This window comes from Vulpes vulpes, chromosome 10 (assembly GCF_048418805.1).
Source record: "Vulpes vulpes isolate BD-2025 chromosome 10, VulVul3, whole genome shotgun sequence".
In the NCBI taxonomy this organism is placed as follows: Eukaryota; Metazoa; Chordata; class Mammalia; order Carnivora; family Canidae; genus Vulpes; species Vulpes vulpes.
Window position 1 is genome coordinate 30,987,406 of NC_132789.1, and position 18,616 is coordinate 31,006,021.

The window sequence follows — 18,616 nt, forward strand, 5'->3', positions numbered from 1 at the left end:
CTGCCTAGGCCAGGACTAGAATCCCCAGCACAGTGAGTGCTCTGTGCCCAGCCCCGTGCTGGGTGCCGGTGGATCACAGACTTTAGAGAGCAGGGGACAGACATGGCACTGTGGGTGGGACAGCGCAAGGCTGGAAGAAAGCATGAATTCTGGATTCACAGCCCCACATGCTGCGGCGGGACCCAAGACCTGGGCCACCTACTACTTGGTTAAGTACCCAACATTTAATTAAAAAGAACAACTGGCCACGAGCCCAGTATGCTGTGGAGAAGGCTCTGTCTCCTGTGTGCAGCACCATTTCAAGTCCAGAGATACACTGAACACAGGACAGGCAGGACGTGCTTGGAACCAGCAGACTGCTGCTGGGGGGTCTGCATCTCAAGGGGAGGCAGAGGGAGGGGATCGAGGCTCTCAGTACCCCCCTCCCCCCACAGCAGGTCCCCACGAGAGGGGGGGCGGGGCGGGGGAGTGCCCTGACATGCCCTAAGCCGCTCATCTGCCAATCCCCTGGGTTTACAGATCCTGATTTGGTGTGTGCCCTGCAGGGGACAGTGGGAAGGGGTGTGAGAGAGGGGCAAGCACCGAGGTTACACTGAGAGCCTAGCCCAAAGGATGAAACCCTGTTGGGATGCTTCTTTTCTCTTCCCTGTTTCTAAACAGGCCTGGGTCTAACGGGAAAGCGGAGCCAGAGTCCCGGAGCTCCGTTTTCAGGGATGCGTTACGCAAAGATGAGTACGTTTTAAGTACCCAACATTTAATTAAAGATTACACGGGGAGGGCTCGGAATGTCAGGCTGCCCGCCCTGGGCCACACCTCAGCAAACCGGGCTGGGTACCGCGCCGAGTGGGGGGCATCCGCCTCTGCCGGGCCCGGTGCTCCACCGAGGGGACTCGGGCGGCGGGAATGGGGGGATCCCCGGTGCGGGCACCACGCAGGGCCACCAGGCGGCATCCTCTCCCTCGTCCTCTGGGCGGCGGGAGCGGCGGGAGCGGCGGGAGCGGGGACATCCCCATGGCTCCCGAGCCCCAGCGGGCTCCAGGGGCGCGCCGCCCCGGGAAACTTCCCCGGCCCCGCCGGCCCTCGGGCCCCTGGAAAGTTTCCGGCCCCCAAGAGCCCCGGGGCAAGGCGCCCAGCGCCGCGCAGGCCGAGCGGGGCTGCGGGCTGCGGGCTCCGGCCGCCGCTCGGCGGGGGCGCGCTGTGCGGGGCGCCCTGGCCCGCCCCGCCGGGGCCCCGAGACCGCGCACAAAGGGCCCCGCCTCCGCGGCCCCGGGTCTCGCGCACCGCGGCGCGAGGGGCGAGGTGGGGCGGGGCCCGGCTCGTACCTCGGTTCTCCGCTCAGGAGCCCCCTCGACCCCCGGCCCCCGCGGGCCCGCAGCCCGGCCCCCACCCCGGCCCCACCCCGGCCCCGACCTCCCGACCCCGCCCCCGGCCCGAGCCTACCTGGAGCGCGGCGTGGGCGGCCCCGCAGCGTGGCCCCCGCCCCCAGACGGGCGTCCCCGGGTCTCTGGGCGCGCCGGGCGCGGCGTCCCCGGGGCGCGGCGGGGTCAGCCCTCCGCGGGGCCTCAACTCGGGCGGGTGCGGGGGCGGACCCCTCCAGGGGCCAGCGTGCAGCCCCGGGCCAGCCCTCCCCGCCCCTCGCGCGGCCCGTGCGCAAAGCGGGTCTGGCCGGCGACGCGACCCTCCGCCCCGCCCCAGCCGAACGCGAATTTTCCCATTGGTCGGGAGACCCAGGGCGGCCCGGCGACCGGCGCCGATTGGACGGGCGCTGGGAGACGCCGGCTTCCCATTGGGCCCCCGGGGTGTCCGTCCCGGCCGACCGCCGGCCCCTCCGTGGAGTGGCCGAGGCCCCGGCACCTGCCGAGACCGCTGCGGCGGCGGCCGGGCTCGGGGCAGCCGCCCTCTCGGCTGCGTTCGAGGACCTGCCCGGGCCCCCCGGCACCGAGCGGGGATTGGCGAGCCCCGCGCCCCTTCCCAGGACTCTGGCCTCGCTGCCTCCATCACCGCGCCTAGTTCGCAGGGATCCTTCTCCCGCGCCTGCTGTTCACCGGGCGCGCCGCGCCCTCCTGTCCGGATCTAATTGTGTTCTTCGCACACTCTGCGAGGGAGAGCTGTGCTACCTTCCCATTCTACAGATGGGAAATTGAAGCTCAGAAAGGTTCTCTCTTGCTTTAGGTCACTCGGGCGCAAGCCTAGCCCGTCACCCCCCGGCCTGGGGGGGTTCTCGCACCCTCATCGCCCCAGGGTTCTCGCAGCAGGGGCGGGGCCCGACCTTGGCTCCGCGAGCCTGGATGGGGAGCCGTGTTTCTCGGGGCAGGAAGGTCCTTTTCGGCGAACCAGAGGTTGTCCTCCTCCACCAGGCCTGAATCCACGGACCCCTCGGCTCGGCCCACCCTGCAGGACTGCCCTCCCCTCCTCTATCAAATCACCGCAGCTCAGGGTCCGGGAGGGGTGGAGGGAGGAGTTTGTGTGTTTGTCACCAGCCTCCTTCCCGGTGTCCCGTTTCCTCCACCCTACCTCTGGTCTTGGAGAAACACTGTAGGGGGCGCAACCACCTGAATGGAGTTTAGCACAGGTCGCATTTCTCTGCTGGGTGGAGAGCCGACACCTGGTCCTTGAAGGGAAACGAAGCACACATATATGACCACAAATGGAATCATAATCCTTGGCCAGCTCCACTTAACTTTGTGGTGTGTGTGGTGGGGTACCAATAGGGGTGCTGCATGTTGGGGCTTATTTCCGAGGGAGATGATGGCCCCTTGGCCAGGGACTCTGGCTTAGTTCTAAGCCTTTCCTGTCCTGGTTGCACCTGGAGATGACCAGATTCTCAGCCCATCATATTCCCCGTGTCTACCCAGAGAGTCACAGACCCATGACAGCATTAATGGGGAGACCAGACATTCATGTCTTATCCACCCACGTCAGGGGGTCAGAGTGTTCACCCAAAAGTTGCTTCCTCTTAACAAAGAAAGTGAAGTGATGTAGGGCCAGAACTCACCACTGGTACCACCATTGGGTTCCCCCTGTGGTACCTAGCACACATAGCAAATCCATCCTACCCTTTTAGAACCAGTCAGCCAAAAAACAAAACAAAACAAAAAAAGAACCAGTCAGCCACTGCTGGTCAATTGAAGTTGGCACTGGAGGTGAGAGCCATCTGACACTCTGGCATAGTGATGTTGCTTGTATCTCTGGGAAGATGGAGTGCAGTGTCCTTCTCTGGAACACAGGGGTCTCTGTGAGCAAGTTAGCTCTTGTCTTATGGAGCTGCACCATTGGTGACATTCTGAGCCAGCTGCTGTGTGGGCTGGGGGGATTTTCTTCCTTCCATTAGAGTGGATTTCATTAGTCAAACTGTCCCTACAGATTTCTCCAGGGGCATTGGGCCCTGGTCCTCCTGGAGCGCTATTCTCATAGTGAGCTTGTGATTCAGCATCAACCCTTCCCCACACACTTGCTGATGGTGGCAGGAGGGGCTGGACAGAGCTTTGGTGAGAGAGCAAAAGGGAGAGTCATGCTCCAAAATTGTCCTAGGTGGGGGCTGCCTCCCCGCCCCCCACTCCAGGCAGGATTCCGTCCCCCAAGCTGGGTCACCAGCTATATACAGAGGAGTAGGGTGGACAGTGTGGGTTCCAAGGAACTCAAGGCCACTCTCAGGCAGCAGGCCCACCGTAACCCAGGCTGCAGGCAGGGGTCAGAAACGGTCAAAAAACAGGATGGAGAGTCCCTACCATGTGACCACTGGCACAGGGACCAGTACCCTAGGCTCCTCCCTCTCCCCCCACCTCCACCTAGTTGCGGGCCAGCTCTCTGGGGACATCCCTGGGACATGTGAGCAAAGCTATAGGGGGGAAAAGGTTTCAGCTGGAGGTCAAGAACTTCTCAACAGTGGCAAATGCTTAGAGACCAAAAAGGGTGACTATAAGGTAGTGAGCTCCCCAACTAAGGATGTGTGAACTCTTTGCATCCCTAAGACCCCAGAGTTCAGCTTCCCGCCCAAACCCATCTTATCCTATCTTATCTGCTCCCTAGCACTGAATGTTGTCAACTGGAGTCAGTGGAGACAGATCAGAGCGAGTACCTACCTGACATGGCTCCATCTAGATGGGGAGAGTGTAGCTGGATGGGGGCTGGCCCAGAGCTATGTGCTTTCATGGCAGACCAGGATTTGAACCTCTGTCCAACCCATGCATGAGCTCATCTCTCTTTGTTGATAACAGGAAAGCACCTCCCCTGAGGCGTATGGCCCAGTGGTTTGGGGGCAGAGTACTCTGCAACTGCTGCCTTGTGCCCCAGGGTGAGGTCACACACGCCTCGGTCCCAAGTCTTGCTTATCTAACGTTATCGCCTCTTGGGTGGATTGCAAAGTCTGGCTGCTCAGAGGGAAATCACTGGCACCAGCTCAGGAGGATTCTGCTGCTGCATACCAGGAGGGAGGACCATGCATCAGGCTAGGTTGACCACTTGCTGGCCATGAATCCTTGGACATCTGGAGTCTTCGGTGTCCATGTCTGTAAAGGGCTTCTGTTGGGAGCACAGAAAAGATGGCAAGAGAGTAGGGTGGAGTGGGCATTTGGGTGCATCAGGCAGGTTTGGATTCAATACTTCCCTTTTTCTATCACCAGTCAGGCCCCTTCCCTCTCTAAACCCCAGTCTTCCACAGGACATCAGTGCTCTGAGTCAGGAACAGGACAGGAGGGCTTCACACAGGACTGTGGAGCTAATCCAGCCACTGCCATTTGCCATCTTTTTAAAAAAATGACATGGCTGCTCTGAACTTCAGCCTTTGTATCTGTAAAATAATATCTGTGCACTGGGACCCTGGGTTTAGAGTGCTTAGCACACTGCTACTATTCTTAGCATAACTGTCATCCTTGTCATAGTTTGCTGAGCACCCACTTGGGAGTAGGCCCTGGGCCCTTGTCCCCTGACTGCACTCTCCCTGCATTCAGGCCCCAGACACAGCCTAGAGGTATTTGAAGGCAGGGAGCGCAGTGAATGCCTCTGTCCTGTTGGGAGGGCCCCAGTCAGTGCCCCTTCCTGCCCTCTTGCTCACTCATTACAGCTGAGGGTGGTCCAATTCTTCATCCTAGGGCCTGGACCTGCAGAACAGCCTCTAAGTGAGCTCAAAGGCCAGAGTGGCTGGGTGGGTCTGGAGGGCCTGGTCCAGGGTCTTTCCTGAGTGTGCCAGGATTCCGGGGTAGGGTGGGTGGTGGTGGAAGTGGTGGTGGAGTGGCGGTGCAAAGGCTAGAGTGGCTGAGTGGGTCTGGATTGCCTGGTCCAGGGTCTTTCCTGTGTGTGCTAGGAATTGCGGGGGTGGGGTGGAGGCGGTGCAAAGGCCAGAATGGCAGAGGCAAAACCCAACTGGGGGCCTTAAAGAAAAGGTAGGGATGGCCAGGTCTGGAGCCAGTACAGGGTGTGGCCCAGGACCCGGTCTGAGGGGCGGGTCCGTAAGTGGGCATCCCCCTATCGCTCTCAGCGAAGACCGCCAAGTGGTTTGGTGACCTACCGCCCCTGGAGTTCAGGCTGCGGCCCTAACGGGTCCGCGAAGCCATGCCCTTGGGGCGGCCGCAAGGGGCAGCGACCTCGTGCAGGCGTCCTCAGGGCTGGGGAGCTGGGAAAGCCGCGGGGGTCACGAGACCCCCAGACGCCCGCGCAGCCCCGAGGCTTGGCGCAGCCCTGGGGGCGGGGCGCCGGGAGGGCTGCAGCCCCCGAGCGACAGCGCGCGCAGCCAACGGCGCTTGGGGTCGCGGCGTGCGGCCCCGCCCCTGGCGGCGCAGTCCAATGGCGAGCGCTCAAGGGGGCGGAGGCGGGGCCTGGGCGGGGGCGGGGGCGGGGCCCGGGCGGCGGCGGGGGCGCGCGGGCGCGGCACCCGGAAGTCGGCGGCGGCGGAGGCGGTGAGTGTGCGGTCGGCGGCAGGGCCGGCGGACTCCCTCCCGGGAGGGCCGGCCCGGGACCGGGGGCGCGGGGTCCGGGGGAGCGGGCGGGGAGGGGAGGGGCAGGACCGCACCTCCCCGCCCTGCCTGGTTCCCTTTCCCGAGGCGTGGAGTGGAAATCCGACGAGAGACCCCACACGGACCCCGACGCAGCCCCATGCGTCCCTGGAAGGCGTGTCCAGTGACCCCGCCAGGATGGGAAGCGGGGCCCACGGGCAGGCCGGGCGGGCCTCGCTGGGGGGGCAGCCTGGCGGGGCTGGGAGCTGCGCGGTCGCTGCGGGGTGGGTGGGCTACGGCCTCAGACGGTTCTGAAGCCCTGAGTCACGGTGCCGCCTCCCCCGGGGCCGGTGGCCGGTGGCCGGGCCGCCGGCTGACCGCTGAGGTCTGAGTAGGCAAGTGCTGGCTCACGCCTTTTCTGGGGTGGCTCCGTCGGTCAGGGCATCGAAGGTGGGGACTGGGCAGGGGACCCCCTCCCCGACCCCAGCGTGGCAGGTGCCTCACGGCCTCCCTAGAGTGAGCCTCCTGCCCTTGGACCAGTCCCCGAGCCTGAGCCTTTTCCTCCAGCAGGGATATCACATGCTGGGCCCAGGCCTGGCCTGGCGTCCTGTTCCCGACCTGCTGACTGCTGTTTGGGCTCAGAGCTCTCTTCCATGAGGCAGTGGTGACGCCATGGCAGCTATAAGGGATACCTGCAGCTGGTAGCACTTTGGAAATGCTTTCTCGAACTTGCTTGTTAAACCTCTGGGGAACCTTTTTGGGCAAATGTTCATTGGTCAGATGCTGTCCACAGCTAAGAACACTCCGGCTGAGGGGCAGGTGGCGTTCCCAAGGTCACTCAGAGCCAGGGCCAGGTCCCAGTGCCTCTGTTCCACCTGGGCCACTGTCTCAGGATCCTGGGGTGACCTGTCTGATGGGGCGGAGGCAGGAGGACACAGCAGTGGCTCCGTCCCCTGTCTCCAGGATCCTAGTGCTCCAGTGTGGTGGGTGGGCTGCCCTGGTGCCTCCACCTTAGCCGGCCTTTGACTACTAGCCTCAGTCCTGTGGCTTCGTGTTACTGGCATGTGCACAGACTTCCGGCCACTCAGACTGGGCTGCTGCCACTGTCTGCTCTGGTATGTAGTGACCGCAGCCATTCCTGAATGAAGGAAACGGCTGTCAATTCTGTTTCGGCCCCTCAGCCCCTAAACTGTTGTTATGACCTCATGCTTCTTTTGTGACCTCTTTTTGTGGGCTTTTGGATTCCATTTCACCGTGGATGTAACTGTGTGTGGTGTCTTGGGGTCTCATTCCCGTGCCTGCTTCTGCATCAGAGGGTGAGCTCTCTGTAGGCACCTCTGCTGCCTGCCCACAGAAGATGTGTGCTTGTTACTTCTGAGGACTTCTGTGGGGAAACGAGGTGCCTCCAGAGCATGTCTGGAGGTAAATGGCCCATGGCAGGGAGGCTGGAGGGCTTTTAGAAGTGGTTCCACACTTGTCATTGTTGCTCCAGATGTTCAGGGACTGGGTCCATCCTTTGGCGACACGTCAGTGAGTGAGGGCATCACCGCAGAATCTGGCATTTGTTGGTCCAGACCATAGGGTTGGGTGATGGCCTCTGCGGAAACAAGGTCACCCCAGGTCACCCCAGGAAGCAGTCTTCCCAGGTTATCAGTGCAGTTCCCCCCCACCCCACCTTTAACTTTCTTTTGTAGATTTGCAAAAATGATACATGCACACTTAAAAGTAAAAAAAAAAAAAGGCTGTCCACCATCTCTTGGTGGCTACTGACACTCAGGGTACATCTTGGTGGGAGTACTCCATTGTCCTTTATTGAGCACAAAGGCAGCGGGGGCCCCTGTGAGGCTGGGCTGGCCCCTGGCTTGTGGGGAAGCCAGGAAAGGCTGAGGTAGAGGGGTGGCCCTCTGTCCAGAGCTTGATGTAATGCTCCTTCTGCCCCTCATTTGTGTTGCTCCTTTGAACTGCAGGGACAGCGACACTTGGTGTGGAGTTGAATTAGTGCTCCCAAAACATCATGGAGCTCTCAGAAGAGAGTACCCCATAGAAAATTTGTCATGGTGAAATCCCACTTAGCCAAAATGACAAAACATAGATTGTAGAATCCTCAATCTTGAGCTGGGAGGAGGGTGGGGTGTTGCAGTGGGCTGGCTGCTCAGAATATTTACAGACGTCAGGGCTTTCTCAGCCAAGGCCCCCGAACAGCACAGCGACACTGTGTTCCCATGTGTGTTTACCTCCTCTGCTGGCAGCCGCTGGGAGAACATTACGCATCATGCGAAAAGAGCAGCGCAGGCTCTCCAGCTCCGCCCCTGGGGTGGCCACAGTGATGGTGCGGGTTGGGCTGCCGGCTGCATGCTGCTCGCTTGCTTTTACCGGGGTGAGAGTGAGGGTGAGGGGCCTGGCTCCTCAGCCCTGTCATGTGAAGCCCGAGGGCCCCTGTCCCCTGCGTGGCCTTGACAGACAGACAGGCTGGCTAGCCTTGAAAATGTATCCCAAAATGTGTAAAGTGCTTGGTGTAGTGAAATGGGGCTGCAGGTTCTCTGGCCCAGGTAACCTCTGTTCAGAGCCTTCATGTGTGCAGCCAGCCGGGGGGAGGTGGGGGATGGACGTGATGTGAACGGGGAGCCTCACTTTCCAAGTGTGTAGGCCGCCTTGGCTCTGTGTTGAGACCACAATAAGTCCCCATTCATTCATGTGCATCTCTATCATTCTTTGCTGCATTCTGACCTAGTGTGTGCCCCCTCCATCCAGAGCCTGTTTGCCTTTTCAGTTGACAAAGGAAAGTCTTCCCGCCGACGGTGCAGGTTCCCCTCCCCTGGCACCCTGGTTGTCAGGTGTGGTTTTGCTCTCTGCTCAGGTGGTGGTGTCAGTGTGGAGAACTCACAAGAGCCCGGCTACACTGGCTTCTGCTTTGAAGGGTTTGCACCGGGGCTGTATCTACTCTTGCTCGGTCTCCCACGGACAGCCTCTTCTTCGGTCTTTCTTTTCTCCATGCGCCAGCCTGCCTGTAAGAGTGCATATAAAACATGCCTGCTGTGAGAGTGCATGTGTTTTAAATGTCCAGCTCCATGGGTTGTACTGGGAGCCCAGCCAGACAACTAGCATCCCCACCAAGAAACTGCCGGCACCCAGATGCCTCCTATTGTTCCCCAGAACAGGTGGCCCTGCCCTGACTTCTGTCCTCATGGATGATGAGACTCGCTTATTTCTCGCTTCTGGGCAAGCACTGGGGTGGTGCGCTGTCTCTGCCATGGGGCTGCTAGGGAGCCGGGGCTTACTCAAGACTTACCTGCTTGTTGCACTTCATAGACACTGGCACATGGGCAGTGCTGGGTTTGATGAGCAGGGGTGGGGCATGGCCCAGCACAATTCATTAGAGTTTTAGAAGATTTTATGAATAGTCAAGAGGGAGACCTGTCCTCCAGATACCAGAGCATGTGCCGAAGCTAAGAGGCCTGCCAAGCATGCAGGACGCCATGGAGCCCTTTGACTGGGTGTCCAGGGTCTGGCTGAGGTGGGGCAGACCTGACACCCCGCAGCTGGGAAGCAAGGGGGTCCATACCTCACACCACCCACCGGAACAGGGCATAGGCTGACCTGAGGACTAAGCCAAAATATAACCATACAAAGAAGGCAGGGGAAAGAGGCTTTAACTTTGGGATAGGGAGGGTGGCTGCAATGCAGTAGGGATGGGAAAACTTGTGGTCAAGTAACATACTCTTTCCCATAGGCAGTGCCACAGGCAAGGCCACAGGGCTGGGCGGAAATCTTGGCAGCTCACGGAGCAGACAGGTCGTGAGCCTGCCCACACCACATGTGCTGCACTACAGATCAATGCAGCAAAAGCCCAGCATTCAGTACCCAAATTGGTGATCTGTAGACTCTGGTGGGCAGGTGCCTGGGAGATGTGCAGCCCCTGGGAGTTGCCAGTACAATCCCGGTGAGAGTGTTTCCTGCCACCCCGAGAAGGGCAGCAGTGGCAGGTTGTGGTGCTGGTGGACGCCCCTAGTCCAGTGGCTGGTCCGGGATGTTTGGAGGGAGTTTGGCCAGTTCTACTCACTTGAGAGCATCATCCTCTGACCCACCATTCCGCCTTCTTGGTCTCTGTCCTAGGAAGATCCTCCACCCATGTGCAGAGCCTGCGTGTGGAGCTCCTCTGTGGCACTCTGCAGGGGGTAGAAACTTTGTGGGACTGAAACACCACCAGAGCCAAGAGGCAGCATGAGGGTACATGTCCCCTGGGGAACGCCGTGCAGCGGCTAGCAGGCTGGGGACACTTGCCCCTTGGTAGAGACAGTCAGCGGGAAGACAGGGCAGTGGGATCCTGTGTGTACGATCACCCCAGAGCACATGCCCATACTTTGCTAAGAAATATCAGGAGGCACACAGCCGACCAGATGTGGGGCTTTTGCAGAATGAGTGTACTTGGAAACTTCCAAGATGAGACTGTGCTCCTGGCTAACCTGGCTGTGGGAACCAGACTCCGCAGGCCCACAGGAGCTGCCGGCTGTGGCTGCAGGAGGTGTGGAGCCTTGGGCTGGGGATGGACAGGTGGGCTGGGAGGTAGGGAGGGGGGCAGGCCTTGGTGCAAACGCTGGAGGAGATGGTGCCGCTTGGTGTGCGTGGCCGGCACTGTTGGTGTGTGATGCCCATTGGCTTCCACACAGGATGGGCCAGCAGCTGGGTGGCATCTGGAGTGCACAAGAGGGAGATAGGGGGTTGGCGACCACCCCCAGCAGTGCTGCGGTCTCCCCATCCACCAGCCAGGTCCTTCCCCATCAGGCAGGGGGGACAGTGAGGTCCTGTCAGCATGGCCTGTGGGCGCCACTTGCCTACTCTTCCAAGGGGCCTCGTGAAGTTGCCGACCAGCCCTCACCTAAGCCATGGCAGGGTCACTGCATCTCTTGGCATGTGGCCCGGACCCATCTCTGGCCAGGTTCTGGCCTGCCTGCTTGAGTCATTTTCTTGTCATGCTCTTGTTAGACGCCGTGTGGAGTGACTTTGGGGGCTTGAGTCAACTGAAGAGCCTGGTTATTCTGAAGGAGGGAGTGGATCTGGCTGCTCTTGACAGCTCTCTCGGTTCCTCTGGAAGGCAGGGGAGGAAGAAGGAGGTCCCAGCTGAAGGGGGCGGGGAGCAGGCAGGATGGAGCTTGCAGAGAACTCTCGAAAGCCTCAGCAGATGGGCTGGGAGTGCCTGGAAAGCTTCTGTGCCTGTGCCTCACAGCCAGCACCATGTGCTAAGAATGACTGGTGCCGGACTCAGGACCCATTCTTCCGATTTTGCATTACCAGGTGGTTAGAGCAGGGGAAGGCAGGAGTGGTGATCTGGAAGGAAGGCCTCCTCTGGCTTTCTCAGAGGGAAGAAAGGGGAAGCCCATGGCTTTGGTTTGAAGTGAACTTTTGCTTTTGTCTCACATATGGTAGATCCTTCTGGCTGGGGCTCAGGTGTGCCCAGGGAGTGTGGGCCCTGAGCCGCCCAGGTGGCTGCTACCCTGGATCCGCCCAGGTTCCCAGGGGGAGGACTGGTGGAGGCCACCCCAGGGGAGGCAGCACTTCTTTCCCCTGTTTGTGCTGTTTCTAGGCAGGCTAAGGACACAGAGGGAGTCCCAGGCTGAGTGGGCAGGTGTGAGGTGTGTGGATGTGCTGCTCTCTTCTGTGTATGGACAGCCTCGTGCACCTGCTCAGCCTGAGCCAGTCTCTGTTTGTCCCTGTCTGTTCCCCACAGGACTTCATGCTGGTCCTATTCAATTTCAGGAAAGTCCTGGGTAGGTTTTTAAAGGGGGGCATCATTGGGTCACAGAGGTCAGCTTTTTATGTGAAATCTTGGTTATGACAAAGATTGCCTGGTTGCCGTGGGTACCTCTGAGAGTCTGTGTGAGTTATGGAATGTAGCATCGCTAGGAAGCCATGGTGAGGATGCCCTAGAGGTTTGGAGCTTGAGCAACTGCTGATGCCATCTCCTCACCAGTGGGGGCATAGGAAGTGTCTCTTCAGGTAAACACAGTGTGAGACGTGTGCCCCCCACCTGCGCCCCCCCCCCCAGCCACTGTGCCATGCAGGTGTTTTGGGCACCTCCCAGGCTCCATGTTCCAGCCCCATTGTGCACATGGCTTCCCCTCCTGGGCCTGGGCCATTGTCTGGGGTTTTCCATCCCTGTGGGCAGCTCCGAGGCTCAGCTGCACCCTTGAGTTTGTGGCATTTGTGGGTCCCAGTGGGACCATGTGTGTACATGGTGACCTTTTGTCACCTATCACTAGCTTTCCCGGGGTGGGTTGACCACTGAGAGAATAGTGAGGCCACTACAGTGGCCATGGTGGCTTTGTGTTTCCATGATGTGGCTGGGTGAAGTGGCTTGTGGATATGCAGTGCTGGGGGCATCCTGGCCTTCTGGGGGGACAGGAGCAGATGCAGGGGAGGGAGACCCACTTGATTCCAGCACCTAGCACACTTCCTTTGTGCCTGCTCCTTCACTCGGAGTGCAGCTGGCCAGCATCCCACAAGCCCCTCTGGTAACCTCAGGCACACTGCCTAAACCCTTGGTGAGATGGGACCCACACCTGTGAAGCACCTGGAGTGGGAACGTTTTCACCAGCTGTCTTGTCCTCTGGTCTGTTGCCCCAGGGGCCCAGCCTCTTCTGGGTCTGGGTGTCACCCTATCAGAGAGCCAGATTCCGTGGCACCTTGCCTTGAGGGTACTCTTCTCCAGGTGCTAGGTTACCTGGCTGCCCTCCTGATTGCTGTGGGGCCAAACAAGGGAAAAGGAGGGAAAGTGAGCCCTTTACATTTGGAAAAGATGGGTCTGTGACATTTAACTGCCACCTGCAAGCCCAGGGGTGGGTGTGCACATCACCACGGTAGCCTCCTTCGCCTGCTGGGGCACACAGCATCCTGGGCACAGCATGCAGAGGTGGGTGTGGCTTCCGTCAATGCTTGGAGGCTGCCAGGCTTTGCTACCTCAGGGTGTCCACCTCGAGGTTTCCAAGGCCCATGGGTAATGTTCCTGATCAGACCCCCAGGACCCTCCAGCCTGTCTCTTTCTCTGGCTGCAGGCTGGCCCTGGCTTGTGGGCTGCCGCGGCCTGCAAACACTCCATGGGGGCCTGGGCTTGCATGGCCTGGTGGAGGGTGGGGACCAGTGGGGCAGGGATGTTACTGAGAAAGCCAGGCACTCTTTTGCTCAGGATGCCCTCCCTTACACATTTTACTAGCTCAGATGTCCTTCAAGGGTGAACTCCCCAGGACAAGCAGAGAGGCCACCAAATGTGGATGAGCCCCAGCCCCACCTGGCACGGCGGGGCCTACTGAAGCCCTTTCCCGACTCTTTCCCACTGTGCTGGTCTCAGAACTGGGGGAAGGGGAGAGTGGTGTTTCCTTAGTGCCCTGAGAGGCCAGGCAGGCAGGTGTGTGACAGCAGGAGCAGGACCCTGTTTGCCACTGGTAGGAGTTCCAGCCTGCATGGCAGTGACTGGGACCACGGTGGCTATGTCCAGAACTTGCTTGGGGAGCTCTGAAAATCAGCCGGACTGAGAAAGTGGCCCATTGGGCACAGTGTCAGGGAGGATTTCACCAGGGCCTGGGTAGGAGGCATGCTGGGAGAAGGGCCCTGCACCCACGGGTCCTGCTGAGGTAAACGAGGCTGCTGGGGTGGTGGGAAGTGGAGCTGAGAAGGGGTGGGGCCAGTGGGCAGCGGGCCTGGCTTGAGTGGGGGGTGAGGGATTGGAGAGAAAGGCAGTTCCTGATGGTCCCCTCCCCAGGGGCTGGCTTTCCTCTGGTCCTTCCCTCCCAATGACCACGTCTTCATCGAGGCCGCAGCCCTGGGCTTTGTTCCCACACCTCCGGCGCCAGGCTGCCCGGAGACCCATCAGTGGCCTTGCCTTCAACCACAGAGCCCTCCCTGCTGCCACTGTCTGGAGGGCTGGTCTGCCACCCACAAAGGCTGGCTAGGATGACGAGGTCCTGCAGCCAAGTTGGAGGGCTCTGCTTCTGGCTTGTGAGCATCAGTAGCCGGAGCTGCCCCTGGAGGATGGCCTTGCCCAGCAGCTGGGTACACCGCCCAGAGAGGTGCACAGCAGGCCAAGGCCAACGCGATGGCCTCTTCTGACGACCAGAGCTACACGTCCCTGGTGGGGCAGCATGTCTCCGGTGGAGCAATCCTCAGAACCATCCTCTGTCCTGGCAGGGCTCTGGGTGGGTGGGATTTCAGAAGTGATGGGCTGGCAGGGCTTCCCCGCTGACCACGGTTGGCCTGGTTGCCATAGACAGTGCCAGTTGGCCTCTTCTGGAGTATTCTTGTTTGTGGGAGAGACCAGCCCCGGGCAGTGAGAAGACCTTTGTTTTCTGTTCTGGACCACAGCTGTGTGGCAGGTGCTCATCAGCTGACCTGGCGGGTGGGACACCCAAGACCCCAGGAGGCCCCGCATGCTTCCTACTTCCCTGCACTGCAGTGTTCTGGCCAATTTGACCTGTTTCATCAGTTATGTCTCATGTGCTCATCTTAAATGAATTTTAATCTGTAGTTACTAGGGCTTCTGGTTCTAAGAGTCCTTTCCGGTGCATCGTGAAACTCCTGGTTTACTCTTTCTCTCACATTTTTTTTCCTGCAAATATTCTCAAGCTTCTTTTTCTGCAATCAGAGTGTGGTTGGTTTACAAGACGTGTGGGGTTTGCTTTCTGCTGTTTCATGCTTATGGTGCTTTGTTTTGTTATGTGGTGTTCTTTCTTTTTTTTTTTTTATTATTATTTTTTTTATGTGGTGTTCTTTCTGATGGCCCTGCTCTTCGTCCTTGAAATGATCTGTGAGACTTCTCAGAGGTGTAGAATGAGGATGAGAACTTTGGTTCTCCAGGTGCCTAGGAGCACTACCGGTGCTCGAGCCCCTCCATCCAAGTCTAGCATGAGGATCCCTGGACCCCCAGTGTGGCCCCGATGGTGCTCTTGTGGCTTCTCAGGGACTCTCCCTACTTTGCATGCTGTCCCTGTGGCACCTGGAGGTGGCTGTGGATCTAGCCCACCTTCATCCTAGGAGTTGTCTGTTAGGGTCCCAGCTCCACTTAGGGGAGGGTCTCCTACCACGTTCCCCTCTTGGGGCAGCCTTGGCCTTGTGTTCAGTCTCTCTGACCTTCACAGCCATCAAGCCCAGTTTGCCCAGGGCAGGAATAGCCAGTGTACTCTGCTTCCTTTCCTCTCTGGGTTTCCATGTTCTCTGAGATAGTAGCCAAATCCTGCATGACCTTGTTAGTTCTTGGCTCTTTTCAAGATGTTTTCATATTTTTTCAAGCATTTTGAGTTGTTTTTACTAGAAGGATCAGTTCCAATAGCCTGCCCACCAGTCTTGATATCATCAGGTGATCCTAGGCTGATGGCCCTTGTGGGCACAACCGGGGTCCCCAAGGGTGGGAACCCAGCCTGCTCCTGTCACCTCAGGGCCATTTTGTGTATTGGGCATTGCCTTTGGTTCCATTGTGTGAGGGCCAGCGGCCAGCAGCCCATGTCACAGGGCCCTTCATCTCCCGGCCCCTGCACTTCTGCTGTGGCACTGGTCTCCAGGGTGATATCACCTCCACAGTCTGAGGTTTTACTGAGGACCTGGATGGGTCCCCTGAGGCGTTAGCGATGCTTGTGCCTGCAGGGACTGGGAGGAACATGGGGCTGAGTTGTGGTGCCCTCTAGGGCCTTTGGGAGTCAGTGGTGACAGTAGTGGAGTGGATCCTTCCTCCCTGACCCCCTCCCACCACTTCCCAGCCCAGCTAGACCAGTGAACGGAAATGGGTGGAGAGGCAGGGACACCACGGCATCATCCCACAGGAAGACCTACATGTGGCTCTGGGCTGTGGTCATGTCCGTGGGGCCAGCCTCAGACTTCGGCCCCTCCTTGGCTCTTCTGTGACCTGTAGTCAGATCCCCTGCCACCTGTCCATCCACCCACCTACGCTTGGGTGCTGGCACAGCTTAGATGGCCAGGTCGGCCAGGTGAGAACATCCTCCTCCTGTGAGTTCTGAAACAGTGTTTTACTTCAGAGACCCAAGAACTGGGAGCACTTGCACTGGCATACAGGGGAGCTCTCACCTCTCTTCTGATCACCTGCCCACCCCACTGCAGGGGTTCGCCTCTCTCTGGACTGCTGTGTGTGGCTGGCGGGGACTCTGGCCTGGGACAGGGAGCTGGAACCCTTCTCGGCCCACCCCGGCTCCTCCCATGCCTGAAGGGAGGACTGTCCCCCTGTCTCTCACAGCAGGCTAGTCCCTTCCCTCTGTGGCTTCTCCAAGGCCTGGGGGCAGAGGGTCAGGAATGGCAGAGTGTTCGTGGTTTATATTGAAACCTGGAGCGAGGATGGGCAGGGTCTGGGCATCCCATCCCACCTTACCCCAGCTGGGGCCCAAGTCATGGACCCTGTTTACAGATGTGGACCTCAAACCTTGTCTAGTGGGTGCTGTGTATTTACTGTGCTGGGGGGCAAGGTACTGCATGGACCCTCCCCAGTTCCAGGGCACCCCAAGCTAGTGCATTTGGAGCTCAATGGCTTCCTCTAGACACACACGCATAGTCACACACACGCATAGTCACACACATGCTTGCAGACATATTCAGAAGCACACACGTGCAAACACCCATACATAACCATATGCTTACGTGTGCACACAGACTTTACATACATGCACATAGACTAAGCACGCCCTCACCCGTCTTGCTCATGAGGCTCTTCCAGGGGCATCTTTTTGGCTTCCATCAATGTCTACACAGCTCTTTCTTGTCTGTTTCCTGGCTGTGGCCACTGGCCCTGCCTCATGCACATAGGCAAGACTAGAGACCATCGCAGTCACCTTCTTCAGGGTCAGTGGCCCCAGGATCTCACCTCTGTTCTCACCTCCGCTGTGGGAAAAGATCTGCTGGCCCTAGAGGCTGCCAGGCACAGGGCCTATGTGTGCAAGGGGACCTGCAGCATCCCCACTCCCCAGTACCTGGGTGCATGTCCATATCACCAGCATGCGTGCTTTGCGCCTCATCTCCACCTGCTTACATGGAGTGTGCAGGGCCCTCTGGGTTCCCCTGGCGGTGTCTGCGCCGTCATGGGTGGAAGGCATGTGCTGAGGGCCTACTGTGGACACTGCTGCAGAGCATCCTCAGGCCGGTCAGACATGACGTAGCCCTGCCTTGACAGACTGGGGACTGGAATTGGTGCCACTTCCAGGAGATGGGGTGGTTCAGTCTGGGTGGTAGGCATGCAGCAGACCACAGAGCCACCCATGTGTGGTGTGGGAGGGTACCCACCTGCTGCCCTGGCTGTGCCTGTGGTTCTTGTTCTTGCTCCTGTGGCCACCCTCCAGTGGCAGGCCCAGGGCCAGTGAGCATTGCAGGCATTGGGGGACAGTCTGGCCCGCGCTCATGTGTGTGAGCGCTTAGGGAGATGGTTGTATGGTGCCGGTGAACGCCATGGTATCTGGCATATGGTTCTTGCCATGTCCAGTGAGGGTCAGGGGCATCCCAGAGGCGGTCTTGTTCCGGACCGGGGAGCATTGCAGGTTTTGTATTGTCTGCCATTTATTCAACGCGTTTTTTTCCTTTGCCCGCAGACTGGTGACCCCGTGTGAACAAAGCTGCCCTCAGGGATCCATGTGCATCATCTTCTTTAAGTTTGATCCTCGTCCTGTTTCCAAAAATGCATACAGGTAACCCCCTTGCTTTGTGTCTGCTGTCCTCCGCTTGGCCTTGGATGCCCCACAGTCCTTATAGCGCCCAGATGGGGACAAGCTGTACAGGTTGGGCCTGCCCTGTCCAACAGCAGTCGCTTGGTGTGGGGTGTGCCGGGGAATACCACTCCGTGGCAGGAACGCTGAACTAACACATAGGTGCGGAGACTTAGCTGCTGAAGGTCGCTGTCCCGGCAGGACAGAGAAGCAACGTAGGGGCCAGCAGAGGAGGTGGGAAACTGAGGCCCGGGGGGCGGGGTCATGATCCAGTGCACCCCCCTCCCCACAACTCTGGGCCCTGGATGTGTCCCTCTGTTCCCTGGTCACCTCAGTAGGAATCCATCTGCGTTTTTCCACGTGTGAGGCTGAGAGGTAACTCACAACCAAAAATGACATTTGAAACTCATCACTAGTGCAATTGCCTGGAAAGTTTTCATCATTTTAAAATCTATACCAGCAATGATTTGAACCATTTGAACCTTTTTGACTAGCTTCTTAGATTTGAGTCACCCTGCAAAATTGCACAGACACCATGCTGCCTAATTTTGTGCTGAATGAAACTCATCCTAGGCCAGGGGTCAGGGAATGAAGAGTGCTCAGTGTTCCCTTTGTGCGGTGGAGTGGACAGCAGGGCCAGGCCAGGGTCCTGGAGCTGAACCTGAACAACCCCCAGCAGAATCAGCTGTTTAAGTCAGCGTGCAGCCAGTGGGCAGGATCCAGGTGTACTGACTTGGGCAGGGGCAGTGTAACCTGCAGAATTATTAACTGTGAGAGGATTTGAATGCCTTGGGTGGAGCCCCATCCTCCATCCTCAGGCTGAGATCTAGACGTTGCCGGAGAGGCTCAGCAGTGGCACCCTGGATAGCAAAGAAATCACCGGGAGGCCATGGCAGCAGAACTTTCTAGGAGTCTGGCCTCTGACGTGCAGGCAGCTGTCGCAGGAGACTGCTGGGGGAAGCTGCTGGCCACTGGGCTCATGGGGGAAGCCCCATGTGTATC

General features: G+C 59.0%; 2 protein-coding genes across 8 annotated transcripts in view; one reads left to right on the top strand and one right to left on the bottom strand.

Moving 5' to 3' along the window:
- Positions 1–1,671, bottom strand: part of ARVCF (ARVCF delta catenin family member) — a 51,296-nt gene extending 49,625 nt beyond the window's left edge. For 5 of the 6 annotated variants that reach the window (XM_072723492.1, XM_072723494.1, XM_072723490.1 and 2 more), the window contains exon 1: positions 1,441–1,670. The gene's annotated coding sequence lies outside the window, so the exon portion shown is untranslated. Of the gene's footprint in view, positions 1–1,440 lie in introns of all 6 variants that reach the window. The other variant, XM_072723499.1, reaches the window with a different exon arrangement.
- A 4,172-nt stretch (positions 1,672–5,843) lies between these two features.
- Positions 5,844–18,616, top strand: part of TANGO2 (transport and golgi organization 2 homolog) — a 37,783-nt gene continuing 25,010 nt past the window's right edge. The window contains exons 1-2 of one of the 2 annotated variants that reach the window (XM_072723511.1): positions 5,844–5,894; positions 17,501–17,596. In XM_072723511.1, the coding sequence (XP_072579612.1) occupies positions 17,541–17,596 (56 nt within the window). In that variant the 5' untranslated portion in view covers positions 5,844–5,894; positions 17,501–17,540. Of the gene's footprint in view, positions 5,895–6,023; positions 6,106–17,500; positions 17,597–18,616 lie in introns of those variants that run through there. The other variant, XM_025982666.2, reaches the window with a different exon arrangement.